Genomic DNA, 19,468 nt, shown 5'->3' with positions numbered 1-19,468 from the left:
GATATAATTTTTATTTTATAATTTAATTTTTTTGCTAGGTATTTATATAAATAAATATTTTTAAAACTTAAATCGGTTTTTCAGCGTGGATCGGATTGATATTAATGTCAAAAGTCCAAGTTGTCAAAAGTCAAAAATACTAAAACAACGTATCGCCCAGTAAAACAAGGCTCATAAACGTGTAAAATAACTAAATTGTATTGTTTTTTCTTCAAATATTATTAAGTATATAAAATGGCAGATAAAAAAAAGAAAATATTTGTTTCGAAGGTAGTTTTAAATAATTACATTACACATTTGTTTACATATTGCAAACCGAATTGATTATTAAGGCATATAATTAATGTTTCCAGGAGTCCAGTGCTCCAAAAAGGCCAGTTATATTAAAATCAGAGCGTGACACTGCCAAAGATCCACCGAAGGAAAAAGAAAAGCCGCCAACCATTATTTTAAAGACTCGTGAACAAAGTGCACCAAAAGAAGAGAGACCTCTGAGCCCTAATGTCCAAGCTGCAGAAAATGAGGGGCCTCAACCTTCTAAAATTGCCCAAAATGAGAATAAGGAGAAGAAAATTATAGGTATTTTATTTTTACCGAATTTTGTTCATAAATCTAAGATTTCAACTTGAGTAGTAAATATATTTCTGGGTGATTATTTGTCCAACACAGTGTGTTCAGTTTGGTTTCCATAAACTCATTTATGGCGTTATTTATAAACAGATTACAAGCCTGAATTAGTTATCCCTTGGAGTGGTAGGCCGCCGACTCCTGACCGATTATGTCATTTAAATTTCAATTTTGATTAATTGAAATAAAATCAAAATTCCAATACTTAACTCAAAAACGATATATGCCACTTGAAGAGTTATGAATTGTTTGTCTTTATCTGTCACATCGACTTATGTATTTGTAAGTAAGGGATAAAACATGCTTTAAGTAATTCAGGCTCGTAAAGTTTTATGAATAAGTGAGTTAGTCTTTGCAATTACAAATAAAGTTATAATTAAAATCAGTTTCATGAAAGTTTCGTAAGTATAATATCATGGAGACCCACATTTATTTTAGCCATAAACCCATACAAAAAAGCTTATAGATACAAACCCAGATTGTACTGTACTGAATGTCATGGTCTGAAAAACTAATAGTAGATATTCATATAAATTATTATTTTTTAATTTCAGAACAGAAGCCAAGTGCACCATTAAAGTACATGACTGAGGCAGTGAAGCTTTTGGATGAAAATTTAGAGTTCAACAGTGCGGCACTAGAGTTCCTGCATGACTCCAGTGTTAATTACCTTGTTATTGGAATTATAGGTAAGAAAACATTTTCGGTCACTAAAATCTAAGGATGTTGGTTTCCTTATTCACATGTGATCAAAAATATGTTAACAAAAATTTTTTAGGAATATTTAATTTATTTATAGACCTTGCCTATGAAGCCAATGGTCCTGGGTACGAATCCTGGTAAAGGCATTTATTTGTATGATGAACACAGACATTTGTTCCTGAGTCATGGATGTTTTCTATGTTTATAAATATGTATTTATCTATATATGTATGTATATTGTCACCTAGTACCCATAGTACAAGCTTTGCTCAGTATGAGGCTAGGTTGATCTGTGTAAGATTGTCCTCTAAATATTACAAAAAAAACCCTTATGTCAAAGAAAATATTTTGTATAAAAATTTTCAAAATGATTTTCATTGTTCCCTGGCAAAGAAATAATGTGTTATTTTTATTTCTGAACAGGTACTCAAGGTGTTGGTAAATCTATGATCCTTAATCTAATTGCCCAGAATAACGCAATACCTGACTTGTGTACACAAATCCTAAACTCTCATGAAATACCAGCCAGCCTCGCTTTTGAGGGCAATGATGCATCATCACTGGAAAATCAGTTAGATGGCCTCCATTTTTATGAAACCCCTGAAACGAATGGAAAGGTGGAAAGTAGTTTCTTCAAATTTAAAATGCAAGATATTGACCAGATTGAGAGAGGAGTACACTGCACAAAAGGTAAACTTAAAAAGCTTTTATTTAACTTGCAATGTTTGTATGTATGTGTGTCTGGGTCAAATCTTGTAAGCTAAGTTAGACCCACTTCCTACTATTCAATTGAGCTGAAACTTCACATAGTTCACATACATACATATGAGTATGTAAGTTGGGTGACAATGAAATGTTCAAATCTGATAATGGACACAGAAGCACGCAACGCACGTGTTTGGGAATTGTCTCGATGAGTAATTGCCTATTCAAAGGATAGTACAATTAGCAATAAAATGTTGTATCAAAAATGTTTTTATTTTATTTTATCAAGAAACTTATTATAATAAGACTTCAAGTAAGAGCTCTTTACCCATGGGTCTGAATCCCTGAGGCACGATAGCTAAATGCCAAGGGGAAATGGAATACCTGATAATTAAAGAACCCAAATGTCTCCATTCATTACAAGAATAAAAAGTAGCATAGGAACACTTACTCACCAAGGGAAATTAAAAAAATAGAGACCTTGTGTTTGAGGGTATGCCACCTTCTGGCCTACATCGAAGATCTTAAACTTGAGAGTGACACTTCACAACAATAAATAAATAGGTGCTGCTTCCCACAGTTCACGTACGCTACGCGCCCTTAAGCTTAAGGAGGGTTAGCCATCTAGTGTCTTAAATCGAAAACTTACATTAACACATTGTGCCAATAAATATTAGAGGGCTTCTGTATCTCCAGTTCATGCTTGATCCCTTGAATTAAATCAAGTAATTATATACCAATACATTCCAGGTGTAGACATGTATGTAACTGCAGACCGGGTGATACTCCTCGACTGCCAGGCTCTATGGTCACCCGGACTAATAGAGGAGACTAACATCAACCCTATAACGGCGAGGAGCGCGAATGTGGTCACAGTGGACTGTCTCCAAGTTGCTTCCTTCCTAATGGCGATATGCCATGTTCTTATAGCAGTTCAGGACTGGTTTACGGATTACAATTTTATTAGGTACTTAATTTCCTATTCAGTTTTCATAGCTTTGAGGTTTGTCGCAGGTTGTAGCTTAGCCCCTTGGATTATTACGTGTAAACATCGAATAATTTCTTTGCGCAGCTAGCAAATTGTGTTCTTTCAAGGGTCTTAAAAATATTTGTTACAGATGGGGGGTTATTATTGGGGGGTTGTGGGCCTTTGAGTGCCACTTTGACCAAGCAGTGATCTATTGTGACGGCCCTTTAAACTTCATTACTACTGCCCGTTGAATCCAGAAAATTCCAGATCCTTTGGGCCCTAAAGTTCTAGAATATTGCGACGCAAAGAATCTGGAATTTCCTAAATTCAACAGGCAAGGGGGGGTTGTATTTATCATTGATTGAATAACCATTTTTTTTTTAGATCCAAGTATTAATAGATTACTTTATATTTATATTGGTTTGGTTTATGCATTTTTTTGGTCTATTTAAAGTCTTAATTTTTATGTTCACCTATCTCATTGTCCACCCCATTTTATTCTAGATATCTCCAAACAGCCGAGATGCTGAAACCATCCCTTTCAGCGTCAAGTTCTGCCAGCTCCGAAGAAGCTTCATCTGGCGAGAGCCACCCCCACTTACTGCTGCTGCACAACCGCTGTCAACTTGAGGACTACACCCCGGAGGCGGTTAAGACTATGCAGGATTTATACAGGTATTCGATCTGTTTGTGATGTGCTGCTTGAGCAGGAGTCACATATCCTCCTGGCGTTAAGGGCTGGGGAGGTTCACCGAGCTAGTGTCAGATTTGGGAGAAAGGGGGCTTATAGGTAGTGAATATAAACTCTCAGGATACGTTGTTATAGACGGGGCCATTCGTTGAATAACCAATTCAAATATATTCACATTATTGTGATTAAAGAAAGCACAGCCTGTGATTGAATTCCTCTTTACTCCAGGAAAGCGTTCCAAAAGTCGAGCCTGCAGCTAAACTCCGGCATGTACTTGTATAGCGACTCCAACCGCAACGGCCTGAGCGCGGACTGCCAGGGCTGCAGCTTGGACACCTGCGGCCCGCCCCTCAACTTGTTCCTGTTGCCTGAGATCTACGATGATTTTGGTGAGAATACGTTTTTAACCCTTACAGATGAGTACGGTTACAGTATTATACGTACACATTCATTGCCAAGAACACGTATGTGCGTTCATTTTGAACTGGAAACGGTGCGCCTGGCACCGAAGGTGTGAATCTTCATGCATATCAGGTTTACGATGACGCGTTACATACATATAGGCGTTGCGTTCGTGGCGTTCAAAGGGTTAACTTATTGGCACAGAATCTGAAAATACTAGAAGAGATATACTAGAAGGGGTATGGTAACGACGACATATTGACTTTATATTGACAGATTCTCAGTTTGATCATCAACGTAAAGACGGGACGTTAAAAATGCCAGTGTATTGTGCCATTTACACCCGTAAATGGCACAATACACTGACATACCTTGACAATTTCAGCAAACAATAATTTTTCCTTGATCCACATTGCTAGGATTACACTAACAATAACATATTTCCAACGATAGCGTATAGGGATATGTCCCGCGCATATATACTTCGTTTTTAGGGTTCCATACCAAAAAGGTACAAAAGGAACCCTTATGGTGCGACTCTATTTTAACATTGCATTGGCTAAGAGAGTAAACATGCCAAATGCATTTTTGAAAAAAGAGAAATTTATTAGGTTTGCACTCTTGACCAGCGATTAGAAAGATGGTAATCGCGATCATGACGTGTATTCTTATTGAAAACTCTTTCGAAAAATACGTACAGTCAATATGTAACAATTACATATAAAACATATAATGATCATTTTGGTTTCATTTTTTTAAAGTGTTTTTCACAAATACTCATTAAGATTGTTAGGTTTTTTTCTCATTTCTAATAGCATAGACACTAAAACGTTTTCGAATTTACTTACTATGACGCGTGCGCCCTTTGACAATAGTATCACTTGCGTCAGATAACCGAGAGATCTACCGCGGCCACCCCACGTTCGAGGAACTGGCCAAGCGTCTCCGCTGGATGGTGCTCGGCGTCCAGCGGCACCCCATCACCAACGTGCCGAATCTGTCCGAGCGCTCATGGTTCCAGTACTGCGGCAAAGCCTGGGAGACCATCAGGAAATGCACCTTCTTCATGGAGTATGAGAGGTTCCTACCGTGATTTTTAACTGCAAACTGGTTCTCATTCGCTATATAAACTGCTGTAGTTACCAGTCTAAGGGCTACAGACCCTTGTTACCTACACGATAGAGTAAAAATAGGTGGAGTTGCTTGGCTAAGGAATAAAAACAATCGCCACAATGATGCAGCATAACCTCTTAATGTTAGAGCGAGAAGAGACGATCTACAAAGAATTAATATATCTTTATTATCATGCAGGATGTAAGCAGCGGGCTTCGGTTGTTATAAATATCAGACTTTTTCCCTAACATCAAGTTCAGATAAAAACTTTGTAATTTATATAAGTCTATATGCATTTTTATAATTCGGCAAAATAAATACATAGCTAGAAAATATTTTTTTCTTGTGTCACCTGCATTGCATATAGTTCGTTCGATAGAAAATCGAAGCGAAAATTGGACACTTCGGTAACCATCTACCTCAGCCTATGCCAAGAGAGTTTGAAATAGAGGTGGATTGTCAAAGAAAATTTTGTAGCCACAGTAAATTTGCTGCCATCTTTAGACACATGATTAAAAGTTTTAGAACGCCATTTGACTTTGATCTTTATTATTTCATTGATATGTGTTAAATTTGTTAAATATCAAAAAGTGGCGCCATCTTACCGGGCATAGGCCAAAGGTTGTGGCGCCATCGCTCGAAACGATGCCGCCATACCTTTGACCTTTGATCTATTAATTGTCGCCACTTTTTGTTATTTAACAAATTTAAGACATATCAATGAAAAAATAAGGTTCAAAGTCAAATCGCGTTCTAAAAGTTTTAATCATGTGTTGAAAGATTACAGCAAATTAACTGTGGCTACGAAGTTTTCTTTGACAATCCGCCTTTATTTCAAATTCTGTTTGCCTATGCTAGCCGCTGTCATATATCTGAAGTCCATTTACATTACTTTATTAAATTAGGCCTAGCCGGGTATTGGCCGCAGGTTAACCCTTAAAACCGCCACGCCAAAGACGTCAATTGATACGATACACGATAGTGTCGCTCAAAGAGTTGAAGTCGGAATTATTTCAATTTTAGAACCGGTACAGCGCTATTTACACCACAGCAAACATTATTAGTCCAAGGTCGAAATTATACCTACGGTATTTTTCATAGATATAAGAAGTAAGGAGATTTATAACGAAGCATAATTTCAACGAGTCTCGCTGTCTCCAACTGTCCCCCACCACATCATTAAAGGCGTGGCCAGACAACCAACTCACGCGCTGTGATTGGCCAAACCGCGCGGTGTAGGAGCCTAGAGCGGCGGCACTAGAGTGAGGACAATTCGATAGAGCTATCGATATTTTACATGTTCTGAAAATGACCTTAGAGTTTTGACATATTTGTTTTAAGTAATAATTGCCATAGACTTAATTTATATTCCTTTAAATTTTTGACCTTATTTACGAGCTAAGAATTTTAAGGTACGTGTAAGGTATATTAGTTGAGCCATAAGTTCTCTCACAAAGGTTTTTACTGATAAAATGTAATACAAAGCTTTTAATTAAAAAAAAAACATGTACCATGATGCGAAAGCTTGTTTATGCTTAACTAATCAAATTGGTTTAAATTTCAGTAATTATTTGATGTAATGTTTGTTTAAATTGTTTACTTTGGGATTGTCGTTAGACGCGAGCGCTTCATTAAAAGAAAAGTTTCAGTTTATTATAGCATATTTCGTCACCAATTGAAAGCAATTCCAGCATGTTATATAGTAAGTATAATGCACCATTAAATAAGCTTTTATATCATAATATGTACGAATAATAAGGAAACAGTAATCATAATTATCAGTAAAAATCTTTCTGATAGAACTTTTGGATCGACTAAGTATACAATATACTATTATTTTAAACATATTTATATTCTATCTGTAACTGTAACTGGAAACATTTTTCTTGAAAATGATCCGAACAAATAACACTGTTCTCGCTCATAAACCAGTTAGGGCCCTCTTCCTGTAGCATCTATCCATTTTTCGTTAATACTGGGATTTTTAGGGAAACTGAAAAAAATTGCAATCATGAACATATTTCTTTTTTGACTCGCTGTAAACTGTACCTCTGTAAATTCCATTCACCACAGTTTCTTTTTCAATTGTTTACTCTAAATAATTGTATATTATTGTTTTCAATTGTAGTATTGTTTTTTTTTTACTTGTAAACCTTATTATCCACCACAGGACAGGCTATGCCTAGTGTGGGGGCCAGCATAAATGTAATACTGTTATTATTTTATTTCTGAAATAAAACATTTGTACAATTGTACTTAATTAAATCAGTTTATTTTTTGGCTTACCTTTTCGATTTTTAATCCAAATTAAAAAGTATTACATTAAACATTAGGTGCATAATTGTAAAATTTTACTTGAAAAATAATTACTTTTGTATGAAAGTAATTATTTTTAATGTGTGTATACACTATATCTAAACATTTTTATCGATAACGCTCAAAGATCAATTATATGCACGAGCACCACTCTACTTCGCGGCGTCAATGAAGGGAACGGTTGGCGGTCGTACCAAGAAACAATAATGTCCCTGTGAATATCGTTAGCGGTTTAATGCATTGCGCCGTTGCTAAGGACACTACAAATAGTTTTCCATGCCAAAGCGTCAATGTAGAATGCATAGACAAATTGCCATGCGTTTGTATGACAACATGGTCTGACTCAGAAAAATCATATGTCACTGGATTTATTTGTTAAAATGTGTGGTTTTATTGACTAATACGTGAAAAAAAAAGTACTACGTAACTCCATGATCCTTATAGTTTTTGGATGCACTCCTATTTCGACACAAAATAGCGCTATAATTCGGCATTTCAATAAAATTGACGCGCACATTGTTCAATGACAGCTAAGTTGCTACTGTCTTACGGCGGGCCGGTATGGCCACGATGTGGCCATGTCGCGGCGACACGCGCCACGCCTCCGTCAGCCATCTAGTACTTTCTATGATCTGAGGTATTTTTCGATGCCATCTGTCTTATTTACTCACGTAAAGTGGTGAGTATGGAGGGTAGAGGCAAGAAGAACAATCTCTGGAGTTGCAGGTGTACATAGGCTACGGAGACTGCTTACCATCAGGCAGGCCGTATGCTTGTTTGCCACCGACGTAGTATAAAAAAAAAAAAAAACTGTTGCTAAAGTGTTCAGCTGGCAGCTGATTTTACTATTGACACTAGAATAATTCTGGCTCAGTTTTCTTTATATAGTTAGAAAGAGAGCGCTTTAGGTGTGAAGTTAGGCACGTACCGAATACTAGACGAACAATAGAGTAAAAACGTAAGTGACATATATGGTACCAGTTAAAAATGTTAGTACCATATGTAACCGCTTGGAGCTCTGTACACTTTCTCCATACATTTTCCGTAACGTTCTCGATATCGAGTAACGTATTCTGATCTCATAGTAGCCACACAGGTCATAAGATGGTTACATAACAGTATGTAAAGGGATACTAAGATACTACGAAAGAATAATACACGTAAACGAAGTAGTTTTATTTGTGACTTAATAGTAAAAGGGTGATCTCCCTGGTTAACGCATTATATGTATAACTTATTATTTCTACAAGAGCGTGGTTGTCGTCGAATTTTCTGCGTTACTCATGCGGAGTAGCGTCCGACAGGCAATCTGGAAAATTAGAAATATTTTAAAACGGGGGAATAATTAGTCTGCACCCACTTGGCAGTGACAAAGTATGACTGACCAAAAAGGATGATTCACACTAGACCGGGCCGGGGCCGGGCCGGAGCTTCGTTTTTTATGGAAAACACCACGTCATCACTAGGCTTGGGACTTTTGGATGCTCGCCGTGGTTCTAGAATCAACTGAGTCGCCATTATGTTATAATATTTTTTCGTACTCAAAGTGTAAAAATAAAATATTATATTCGATGTCATGATTTAAGCTGTTATATAGATAATGATATATATAGTAATAAACACGTTATTATGACTGCAATTAATTTTATCATAAATCATTTATTTTGTTATTTATGTGATGTATATTTCAAAGCAGAAAAAAAATGTTTATTGTTAACCATGTTCAAAATATAATAATAATAATAATTCAGCCTATATAAGTCCCACTGCTGGGCACAGGCCTCCTCTCATGTGCGAGAGGGCTCGGGCTATAGTCCCCACGCTAGCCGAATGCGGATTGGGGACTTCATATACACCTTTGAATTTCTTCGCTGATGTATGCAGGTTTCCTCACGATGTTTTCCTTCACCAAAAAGCTAGTGGTAAATATCAAATGATATTTCGTACATAAGTTCCGAAAAACTCATTGGTACGAGCCAGGATTTGAATCCGCGACCTCCGGATTGAAAGTCGGACGTCATATCCACACGGCCACCACCGCTTCCGTTCAAAATATATCCCATCAAAATAACTGTAGTAAAAACAGCTTGTAGTTAGATTGGATAGAGCCTTACATCGAACTAGCAGTAAGAGAAGACAAGTACTACATTTATTGCTCCGCGTGTGATACTAACTTGAAACTCAAAAAGTCGATATTATTGACTAAAACAAAATATACAAGACTTTCCTTCATCATATTTTAACTTCTTATACGGCTCTAACCAGGACTCAATTTCAAACCAAGGACACTTGTAAAGTTTTTCTACTAACCTGCATTAAAGGAAAGTCCCAGGCGGAAATATCAACTTTACTATGTTCCGGTTTTAAACATGCATTCCTTGAGTAGAATATCAACTCCTGTAATTTAAGAATAATTTTAGACATACTTAACAAGAATTCGCCGGTTGAAATAGTAGGCACCTGCCTACTATTGGGGCCTATAACACAAATAATTGAAACATAGCTTGTACTTACTCAAAGGTTAACTGGAAGAGATCCCTTAAAGGGATAAGTTCGCTTTTTTACTAATGACGGGTGTTTTATTTCCTGTTTTGTTTTCATTTTTGTACAATAATGAGTTTTACTACTACTACTACTTCTTAAACGATGACACTTGTTCAATAACTTTTAGAAATTATGAAGTCTTTAGACTTCCTATTTTTCATACAAATTCAATATTATCTTCAATGGACTCATTGTTATTCACGTATATTGTCACGCTTTAAACATAACAAAATTCGCAATACATTGCGTCTTTGAATAAACTTTAAAGTGTGCTAAATATCAAAACACAAGTTAGTTTTAAAAGTAGTTGAACAAAATGTTGGTCAGTTTCAGGAGTACAGCCTACAGTAAAAATTTTTGCTCGTGTTGCAGGCCCCATCCGTATATCCTTAATTTTTTAAAAGTTTGTATTCTTGTTGATTGCAAGATACTGACAAAAGCTGTAAAAAACATACCTATAGGTTTTATGAAAACTAATATGTTACAATATATTACGGTCAACCTCAATACTCGTGGGTTGACCGCTTCTCCATACATACTAAATGTAGTCCCAATTTTCCTCTTTGGATATTGACATTATTTAAAATATTTTTACACAATTTGATGTATTCACTCACTTAGCTATGCCCCTTTGTTTGATTTTTTTTCTTCGAATTTTTAATTATTGTTGGTTTTTGCTCCTAATTCGTATAATAATAAAAAAAACTGAAGAAAATTAAACTATGGTTATATACATCAAATTGTTTAAATCAAATTTCAATAACGTTAAGACTGCGTTGAGTATCCAGTGGCGCCCCCATTGTGGGACTTATGTTTTCTAATAAACCAATTAATTTCTGTATAAATCAGTATATTAATATTGTTGTCCTAGTGATTCCCAAACTTTGTTACATAGTTTTATTTTGCTTATTTTTTACTTTATCAACTAAACGGCAAATGGTGGCCACATTTTTCCGTTTAGGTGATAAAGTCAAGAGAAAGTAATATAAAATTAATTAATGGTATTAGAAATTAATTGATTTATCAGTAAACACAATTCAATTCCCATAATCAGGGCGCCACTGGACGGTCAACGCAGTCTTAATATCCAGAGAGGAAAATGAGGACTACGTTTATTTGAAAAGACGATTTCGCGCAGTCATCCATTTTCGCGTTAACTATTATGAAAATACTTACAAGTGAGCTCGGGTCCGATAAATCCTTAATTTCTAATTGGTCGTCACTTTCCGCGCAAACCAAAAACACTAATGCTTGCCTAAAAAAAACATAGTGTATAAGTTGCGGCGCACTCGTGGTAAGCATACAGAGAATACCTCTCGCGTCGAATGATTGTCCCTATGACAGTCCATTTTATATGGAGTAGCTGTCACGTAAAATGTTTGTAGACATTTTTTGGAAGTGTAGCAGCACAATATAGTATTTTTCAAACTCGGTGGGTAGGGTGACAGGTGTCTCCATACAACTTATAACCTTAAAACGCCAACTCGCAAAATTGTGTTGAGATGACATGTGTGGGCGTACCCTTTCCGTTTGAAAAATACTAAACTTTAATTAGAAATTTAACATTTAATTGATAACAATACTATAAAACATTAAAAAAATCTTCAATCAAATTTTTATATCTTAAATGCTTTCGCATATTAAGCCCAACTAAAAGACATTTGAGGGAACCGTTATTGGAACCATAATTCGATGCGAAAGGTATAGTACCTACAGTAATACACGATCACGCGCCATATTGCGGAATTGTCACCCTATACATGAGAATAACAGTGCCCTCTTGACAATGATCGTATCGGAGAAGGTTAAAGATAAGGTCATGTTAGGTAAAGGAACATAGTTTTTTTTCTCGGGGCAAGGTAAAGGAAAGGAACCGTATGATAATTCCCGACAGGTGTTTCACTTGCGCCAATATCTTTTTACCCAATATTACCTTAGTTAAAAGTAGATGGCACTATTTAATTAAATTTTATTACGACAGTGATAGGCAAGTCTAGTTTAGGGCCTTATCCCAACGCACATTATAACTGTTAAGTATATAACCGGCCAAGAACATATCCGGTAATGCGGAGTTTAGGATTTCGTAGTTGCCCGTAAAAGGGAGCATCTTCACAGTTCTTATCTGGGTAATTCCACGAGACTGTAACGTCAGTTACCAATTCTTTCGTGTGTTCTTACATTAATTAAGCAAATTTAAGTGTTTGTTTGTCTGGCGTAGCCCTACAGGCAGATATCTGAATACTTGGGTAGGCCACATTTTTCCTATATTTAACTAATTAAATTAAATTAAAATGAATATGCTAATTAATTAATTACAGACAGAGACAGTTATTTTCGGGCCACAAAGCCAATCTTACCGTTACTAGATTTACTTACGATGGCTTATTAAGATATTTAATGTAACTTCCGTCCTCAGCAAACTCTAAGTCATTAGAGCTCCCAATATATTCGTAATATTCTTCAAACTTGATCAGAGTATCTGGACGAGTTTTGTTCCAAACGCTCCCATGCCGACACAACTGGAAATAGCTATAATCTTGATACTAACATAAGTAGTAAATTGAGTTTAAGGAAGTAAAATTTCTATTTACGGCGAGGGCATGCATTGAATCCTAAACGAAGCTTAGGATTCAACGATTGATTCCGCAGCTAAATGTGTGATACTTTTTAATTTATAATATTTAAGACCTTTTGTTAACCACATTTAATGCAAATAAAGAACTTCACTTTACAGCGTAACGAAGGATTCTAAAATAGTATAGTGAGTGATTCAAATATGTATTACCGCCCAAACTGAAAATAAAATTTCGAGTAGGTATAGTATGAACTATCTCAGATGATTTCTTCGGGCTCGGGGCCTAATCTGTTGAACAAAGGGTATTGTTTTCTCTATGCAGTGGTTACACTGCTTACTGCTAATAGCCCCGACATAAGTAACGGCAATACGCCCGTTAAAAAAGCAAATATACCATTCTATATGGTTCCATACGGAGATATACAAAACGGCCCAGGACCGAGCCCGGAAAACCATCTGAGATATCGCATACCATACGTACCCTCGAAAAATAATAACCCGCAGCCTCCCGCAACTAATTGGGTAGGTTAATTTACCTGGCTTGTTTTACGTTATATTAGTGCGTGTGTATTGTATATTAAATATTGTAAATATGGATAAGTGTGGCTGCGGGATAAGTGTAACTGGCCATACCGGGGCCTGGTTACACATTGATTAGTGTTTAGAATGAGTTGGTTCATACATATGCCACTAAATGCAAGGAGCAAATCTATAAACTCGCAATAAACACCAATCAAAGCGTAAACAGTCCCTAATATCGTTGTTGAGAATGCCAAATCCGATGAATACCTTATGTATTTTGTTGCATGGTAACTATTTGTAAATCAAAAATGGAGCACATAACGGATTTGACATTTTCAACGACGATATGTGAAGGCCAGCTACCTTATCCCGCAGCCACACTCACCGGTATTGACCTGATTTATAAGTTAGTAATTATTGTTGCGGCGGTCTTATTGGTCGGTAATAATTATATGTTATATGTACCCATAACATTTAGTGGGAATGATTTAAAGAAAATAAATAAACGACCAAACTTACCGCTGAAGGTTTGTCGCAATTGTTCCTAGTAATGGAGTCCTTTGTGTTCAATGTGTTCATCGTTATATCATGACAAGGATGATAGTAATAAGTGGTTAGCGTTGCTTCATCTTGTGATCGTGGCGTGAGGGATGTCAAAGTTTTAAAGGCAATATTATTAGCAGATGGAGTCAAGTCAATATAAGTGCCGTTAGGAAACTCACATCTGCATGGAGTTTTCTTTACACAGATATCTTTACAATAAACTGACGGGAGCACACAAAGTAAAGTGATCAATACTAAGCGTCGTAAATAATCAGATTCGTCCATTTTGGTTGATTAATGAAATTCTTCGAGTTCTGGCGGCTGACAAGTGTTTTCTGTTAAAGTAACCGTATCCGAATGACCGGTAAAAAGTTCTTGCGAATTGGCCAATAATTTGTTATTGTGGAAGATAATGATAACACTAACCTCAGACCTGTCTCAAGGTTGTGTGGTCAAATCTGGTGAATACTTGCTATACAAGTTTTCATTTTTAAAATTCATAAGGTCACCTTTACTAAAAACATCAAGTACCTATGTATTGCAATAAGGTTAACGAATTATCAAATAATGATGTCTACTTACCTAATAAAATTAAAGAAACCTAAGGTAGGTTGTGTTAAATAAAAGACGTGTTGCTCGACAAGTATTTATTACGCGACTGCTACCCCCTTCTTACAAATATATGAATATACCCATATATAACACCTTCACCCTTATTCTAAAACCACCCCTAAAGTGAAGTATAGTGTGCTACCTACGTGAGGGGGGAAAACATATACAGCTATTAAATTACGTTATTAACATAAGACACACTATAGACTAAAATTACGAGAAAAGTTAATGATGTACAACTAAGTAGGTATACATTTAGAAAAATGATGTTACCTAACTACTTATTATCACCTTCACCCTAAGTTTACAATAATTTTCTTTGTCATTAACGTAACCATTAAGTACCATCATTTATGGACATTGACGCGTAGCACCAAAAAGATTTAAACACTAACAGTCTCATTGGACTTATTGGCGGATATACATGTACTTATTTTGTGCTTATTATTAAACCAAGATTACATCATGTGAAGAACCACATGTTTTCCTGTTGACCCTGCGTTATTAGTTCGGTTCTTTCAACTCGGTTATTATTGATTTATTGTACTGATTACATATTACGTATTAATTGGTAGTTAGGTATTTAATTACTTGTATACAATGGGAGAAAGAGAATTACAAAGTACCAATTAAATAATGTATTTTACTCAATTAAAAGATAAAACAAAACTAATTTAGGTATTTAGCTCTAGTATTCGCCTGAAGGGCCATGTTTCATGCAATTAACCTATGACATAATACACAATTAAAAAAAAAACTTCCTACGAATTATAGTATTTCTTATGACCATCCATATCTTATTGGTGGGAACCGTGTTCTTGTTGGGCGGTTAGCCACCAGTAACTCCGGAGTTGCTTGACCTGCCGCGGGCGGGTTCATTACAATATTTGGCTGTGTCTCACTCGGCGCGACCTGTGTATTACCGGCCGCAGCGTCATCATCATCAACTCCTTCTGGCCCCCCCGCTGGCCCGGTGGAGGGTAAAGGATACGCTAAACTTCGATGTTGTGATGTATCGTGAGGATTATTAATTGGACTGTTCTGCCCCGCTTGATCTATCACTCTTGACCTAATTTGATCTACGTGCCTATGTACCGTTTCCGTTCCAGATTCATCCTTAACCGAATAGTTTGTACCGCCAAGGCATTCTACAATGCGCCCCGGGCACCATTTAGTGTTATTAGTACCGAATTTCCTATACCAAATTAAATCCCCTACTTGAAAACTTCTTTGTACCCCCTTTGCCTGCTTCCTAATGCGGTCCTGATGCGCGTGCGCTCGTGACGCCAGCTCTGGTTTTAAGCAGTCTAATCTGGCTCGAAGTGACCTACCTAGCAAGAGCTTGGCTGGAGGGTAACCCGTGGCGTAATGGGGGGTATTCCGGTAGTTCAACAAGAATCTACTTAACGCCGTATGAATATTAGTCCCTTGTTCCATACTTTTTTTAATTACCTTTTTACATATTTTTACCGCTGACTCACAAGCCCCGTTCGACGCTGGGTGGTAAGGTGCGGTTAAAATATGTTCAACTCCATTACTGGCCAGGAAACCCTGAAATTCAGTACTCGTAAATGGGGGACCGTTGTCCGTCACCAGCTGTTTGGGTAAACCGAAACGCGCCCACATTTCTCTAAACACATCTATTACGTAACTCGCTGACGTACCTGACATTTTAATTGCCTCTATCCATTTTGAATGCGAATCTACTACTATTAAATATTTTGCACCAGCCAATGGACCGAGGAAATCGGCGTGCAACCGTACCCAAGGACGTTCAGGCCACGGCCAGAGGCGCGGTTCGTGGGCCGGCGGCGCGTCCGCCACCGCGGCACATACGACGCACGCGCGGCAAACGCGTTCCACCGCCTCATCAATGCCGGGCCACCACACGTAGCTTCTTGCTAAAGCCTTGGTTTTGACAATACCCATATGTGGCTCATGTAGTTCCCGCAACACTTTTTCTTTACATGCCTCTGGTATAACAACCCGGTGACCCCACATTATACACCCGAGTTCTTCATATAGTTCATTTTTGCGATTTAAAAACGGTTTTAACTCTCTAACCTCTACGACTAATGGCCACCCATCTTTTAAATAGTTCAATACCCGACTCAGTAATACGTCTCTCGAGGTTTCATTACGTAGCAGCTTATAGTCTAGCAACATCGCGTCCGAGGCAAAATGTAAATACGTCTGTTCAGGAACCTCGTCGCGCTCCTGAACCCCGTTGTCACGATGACCCTGTATCATGCGAGATAAGGCATCCGCGGTATTTTGATCACTACGAACATATTCAATAGTAAAATCATACGCCGATAATAAAATAGCCCACCTTTGTAATCGACTCGCGGCGGCTGTTGGAACACCACAGTTTGGCCCAAAAATCGTAACTAGTGGTTTGTGATCGGTGCGGAGAACAAAATTACGGCCGTACAAATACTGGTGAAATTTTTTTATGGCGAAGACGATGGCCAGCGCCTCTTTATGCACCTGACTATAATGTATTTCCGCTGCCGTCAGCGCGCGCGATGCATACGCCACGGCGCGCTCCACACCGTCGCTGCCGCGTTGAGCCAGGACCGCTGCAATGCCGTGTCCACTCGCGTCACATGTCACCAGGCACGGCAAGCGCATATCATAGTGTACCAGGGCTTCCACACTGCACAAGGCCTTCTTAACATTAATGAAACTGTCATTCTGCCTGCCACCCCACACCCAATGTTTACCTTTACGAAGCAACTCGTATAGAGGAGCCAGAATGTCACTTAAATGCTTAATAAATTTCCCGTAAAAGTTCACCATGCCCAAAAACGATCTTAATTCGGAAATATTGGTGGGAGGCGACATTTTAATAATGGGTGCTATCTTATCCGTGTCAACCCTAACGCCGTCCTTATTTATAATAAAACCTAAATATTTAACCTCATCAACAAAAAACTCGCATTTGTTTTTTTTAACTTTTAACCCGTTACTTTGCAATATGTGCAAAACCTCCTGTATGTGTTGATTATGCTCTTGTATCGTTTTACTAGCGATCAATATATCGTCTAGAAAGACAACGACATGGGGCATATTTTTGAACAAATTTAACATGATCCTCTGAAATATGCCTGGACTGGAGGATAAACCATAAACGAGACGGTTGTATTGAAACAAACCTCTGTGTGTGTTAACCACCGTATAACTTGCCGTATCATCCAAAAGAATCTGGTTATAGGCCTGTGATAGATCAAGCTTGGAAAAATATTTGTAGCCACTAATATTACTTAACAGATCGTCAATCCTGGGCACGGGATATCTATCTACCATTAGTACCTTGTTTAGCGTAACCTTGTAGTCCGCACACAGTCTGATGGCGCCGTCCGCCTTGTGCGCCACCACCAGCGGTGTCGCCCAGTCCGAGTGGTCGACCGGTGTGATGACGCCCGCCGCCAGCATGGCGTCCAGTTCGGCATCCACGCGCTGACGTAACGCGTAGGGCAAAGGTCGCGCCCGGCAATACACAGGCACCGCCCCCTCGCGCAGCTGCAGCGTGGCCCGCCCGCCGGTGAAGCAACCCAGGGTTCCGTCGAACACATCTTTAAACCTGGAAAGGATGTCATTCATAGTAAGAGACGAGTTCCCATAATCCTTCACCAGCTTATTGACACTTAATACTTTTATTCGCGGAACCTGAATATCTAACTCGGCAAGCCATTGCCGTCCTAAAATATTAGTGGTTCCATTATCTATCACATACAAATCTAGCGTCTTAACACAGTCGTTAAATGACACTTCTACTTCGACGAAGCCTAATGGATAAATACGGGAACCATTATAAGCAAATAACCGAATGCGGCACTCTTTTAATTCTAGTTGACTAAAATTTTTTTGATAAGTGTCATTATTTATACACGAAAGGGGAGATCCGGTATCAATTTCCATGATTAATGGCCTATTTTGCACAAGTATCTCCATACATACCGGTGGATATTGACTTAGTCCCATTTGATATATGGGCCATTCGTCATCGCTGTCCGTGCGCCGGCTAAGGCCCGCACCCGAGCCCTCGCCTCCGTTGTCCCGCCAGCTAGCCTCCTCGGCCGGATCGGGGTGCCCCCGGATGCAGTGATGGCGCGCGAGCGCCGCGCCCGTGCGCGCGCCTCGCCGCCTCCTGCCCGCCGTGCTGCCTCCACGGCCGGTCAATGCCCTCTCGTTGTAGCCGTTGCTTCCAGAGCCACTTCCGTGCTCCTGACTGGTTCCCCAACTCTTAGTCGCTCCCGGTCTTGCCCTAGCTCTGTGCCCCTCCTTTTCAGGACACACACGCCTCAAATGCCCGACACGCGAACACGTGTCACATATGTAATCCTTAAATTTGCACGCGAAGCGCTCATGTCTCGTGTCGCCGCACGCCGTACACTGTTTTTTTCCAATCTGGCTGGCATTGTAGTGCATTCCTATCACCGGAGATTCTACCGCACTAGAATCTTTCTCCGCCGACTCCATTGTAGTCGCTATTAGTACCGCTTTACTGTATTCGAGTTTTTTATCCGCAAATAACCTCTGTCGAATCGCGTCACTGGTAATCCCGCACACGAGTTGGTCCCGTAGGTTCTCTTCTAGCCCGCTACCGAAGTCACAAAACCTCGCCATTTGTTTTAACGTGGCCACGTACTCGGCAATAGACTGGCCATTTTGTTGCCTGCATTGCCGAAACTTGTAACGTTCCGCTAACGCCGATGGTACGGGTTCCAAGTGTTCTTTCACTAAACTCACCACTTTAGCATAAGTTAATGTAGATGGCTTGTCCGGACTACATAAATTCACTATCAATTCATATGCACTTTCACCTACGTTCGCGATCAAGGTTGCTAGTTTCAAATCGTCCGTAACGCCGTTAGCTAAAAAGTACATGTCTAACCTGTCGCAATATAAAGTCCAATTCCCCGTTTTCACATCAAACTCCGAAAATTTACCTTTGCCAGCCATTTTTGTGGATAAAAACACTGTATTACACTATAATTTTACCATTCGCCGCCACTGTTAAATAAAAGACGTGTTGCTCGACAAGTATTTATTACGCGACTGCTACCCCCTTCTTACAAATATATGAATATACCCATATATAACAGGTTGTAGTTTTATACAGGAGGTGGAGTCTTGAATC

General features: G+C 38.5%; 3 protein-coding genes across 3 annotated transcripts; 1 reads left to right on the top strand and 2 right to left on the bottom strand.

The window, feature by feature from the left end:
* The first annotated feature begins 111 nt into the window (after positions 1-111).
* Positions 112-7,475, top strand: LOC133525767 (nonsense-mediated mRNA decay factor SMG9-like). The gene is made up of 8 exons (XM_061862146.1): positions 112-270; positions 354-579; positions 1,182-1,316; positions 1,753-2,019; positions 2,785-3,001; positions 3,509-3,679; positions 3,924-4,084; positions 4,988-7,475. The coding sequence occupies exons 1-8, from the start codon at positions 235-237 to the stop codon at positions 5,188-5,190; spliced, it is 1,416 nt and encodes a 471-aa protein (XP_061718130.1). The 5' UTR covers positions 112-234; the 3' UTR covers positions 5,191-7,475.
* Positions 7,476-8,687: 1,212 nt separating this feature from the next.
* On the bottom strand, positions 8,688-14,207 carry LOC133525768 (uncharacterized). The gene is made up of 5 exons (XM_061862147.1): positions 13,687-14,207; positions 12,447-12,589; positions 11,247-11,325; positions 9,837-9,923; positions 8,688-8,835 (listed from the first exon to the last, which is right to left on the bottom strand). The coding sequence occupies exons 1-5, from the start codon at positions 13,993-13,995 to the stop codon at positions 8,770-8,772; spliced, it is 684 nt and encodes a 227-aa protein (XP_061718131.1). The 5' UTR covers positions 13,996-14,207; the 3' UTR covers positions 8,688-8,769.
* An 803-nt stretch (positions 14,208-15,010) lies between these two features.
* LOC133525869 (uncharacterized) lies at positions 15,011-19,410 on the bottom strand. The gene is made up of 5 exons (XM_061862276.1): positions 19,136-19,410; positions 17,414-19,096; positions 16,749-16,981; positions 16,087-16,295; positions 15,011-15,049 (listed from the first exon to the last, which is right to left on the bottom strand). Exons 1-5 carry the CDS (start codon positions 19,288-19,290, stop codon positions 15,011-15,013), a joined length of 2,319 nt encoding a protein of 772 aa, XP_061718260.1. The 5' UTR covers positions 19,291-19,410.
* Positions 19,411-19,468: the final 58 nt, after the last annotated feature.

This window comes from Cydia pomonella, chromosome 15 (genome assembly GCF_033807575.1).
Source record: "Cydia pomonella isolate Wapato2018A chromosome 15, ilCydPomo1, whole genome shotgun sequence".
Taxonomy (NCBI): Eukaryota; Metazoa; Arthropoda; class Insecta; order Lepidoptera; family Tortricidae; genus Cydia; species Cydia pomonella.
The sequence above is the reverse complement of the archived record's forward strand: the minus strand, read 5'-3'. Positions and strand labels throughout refer to the sequence as shown.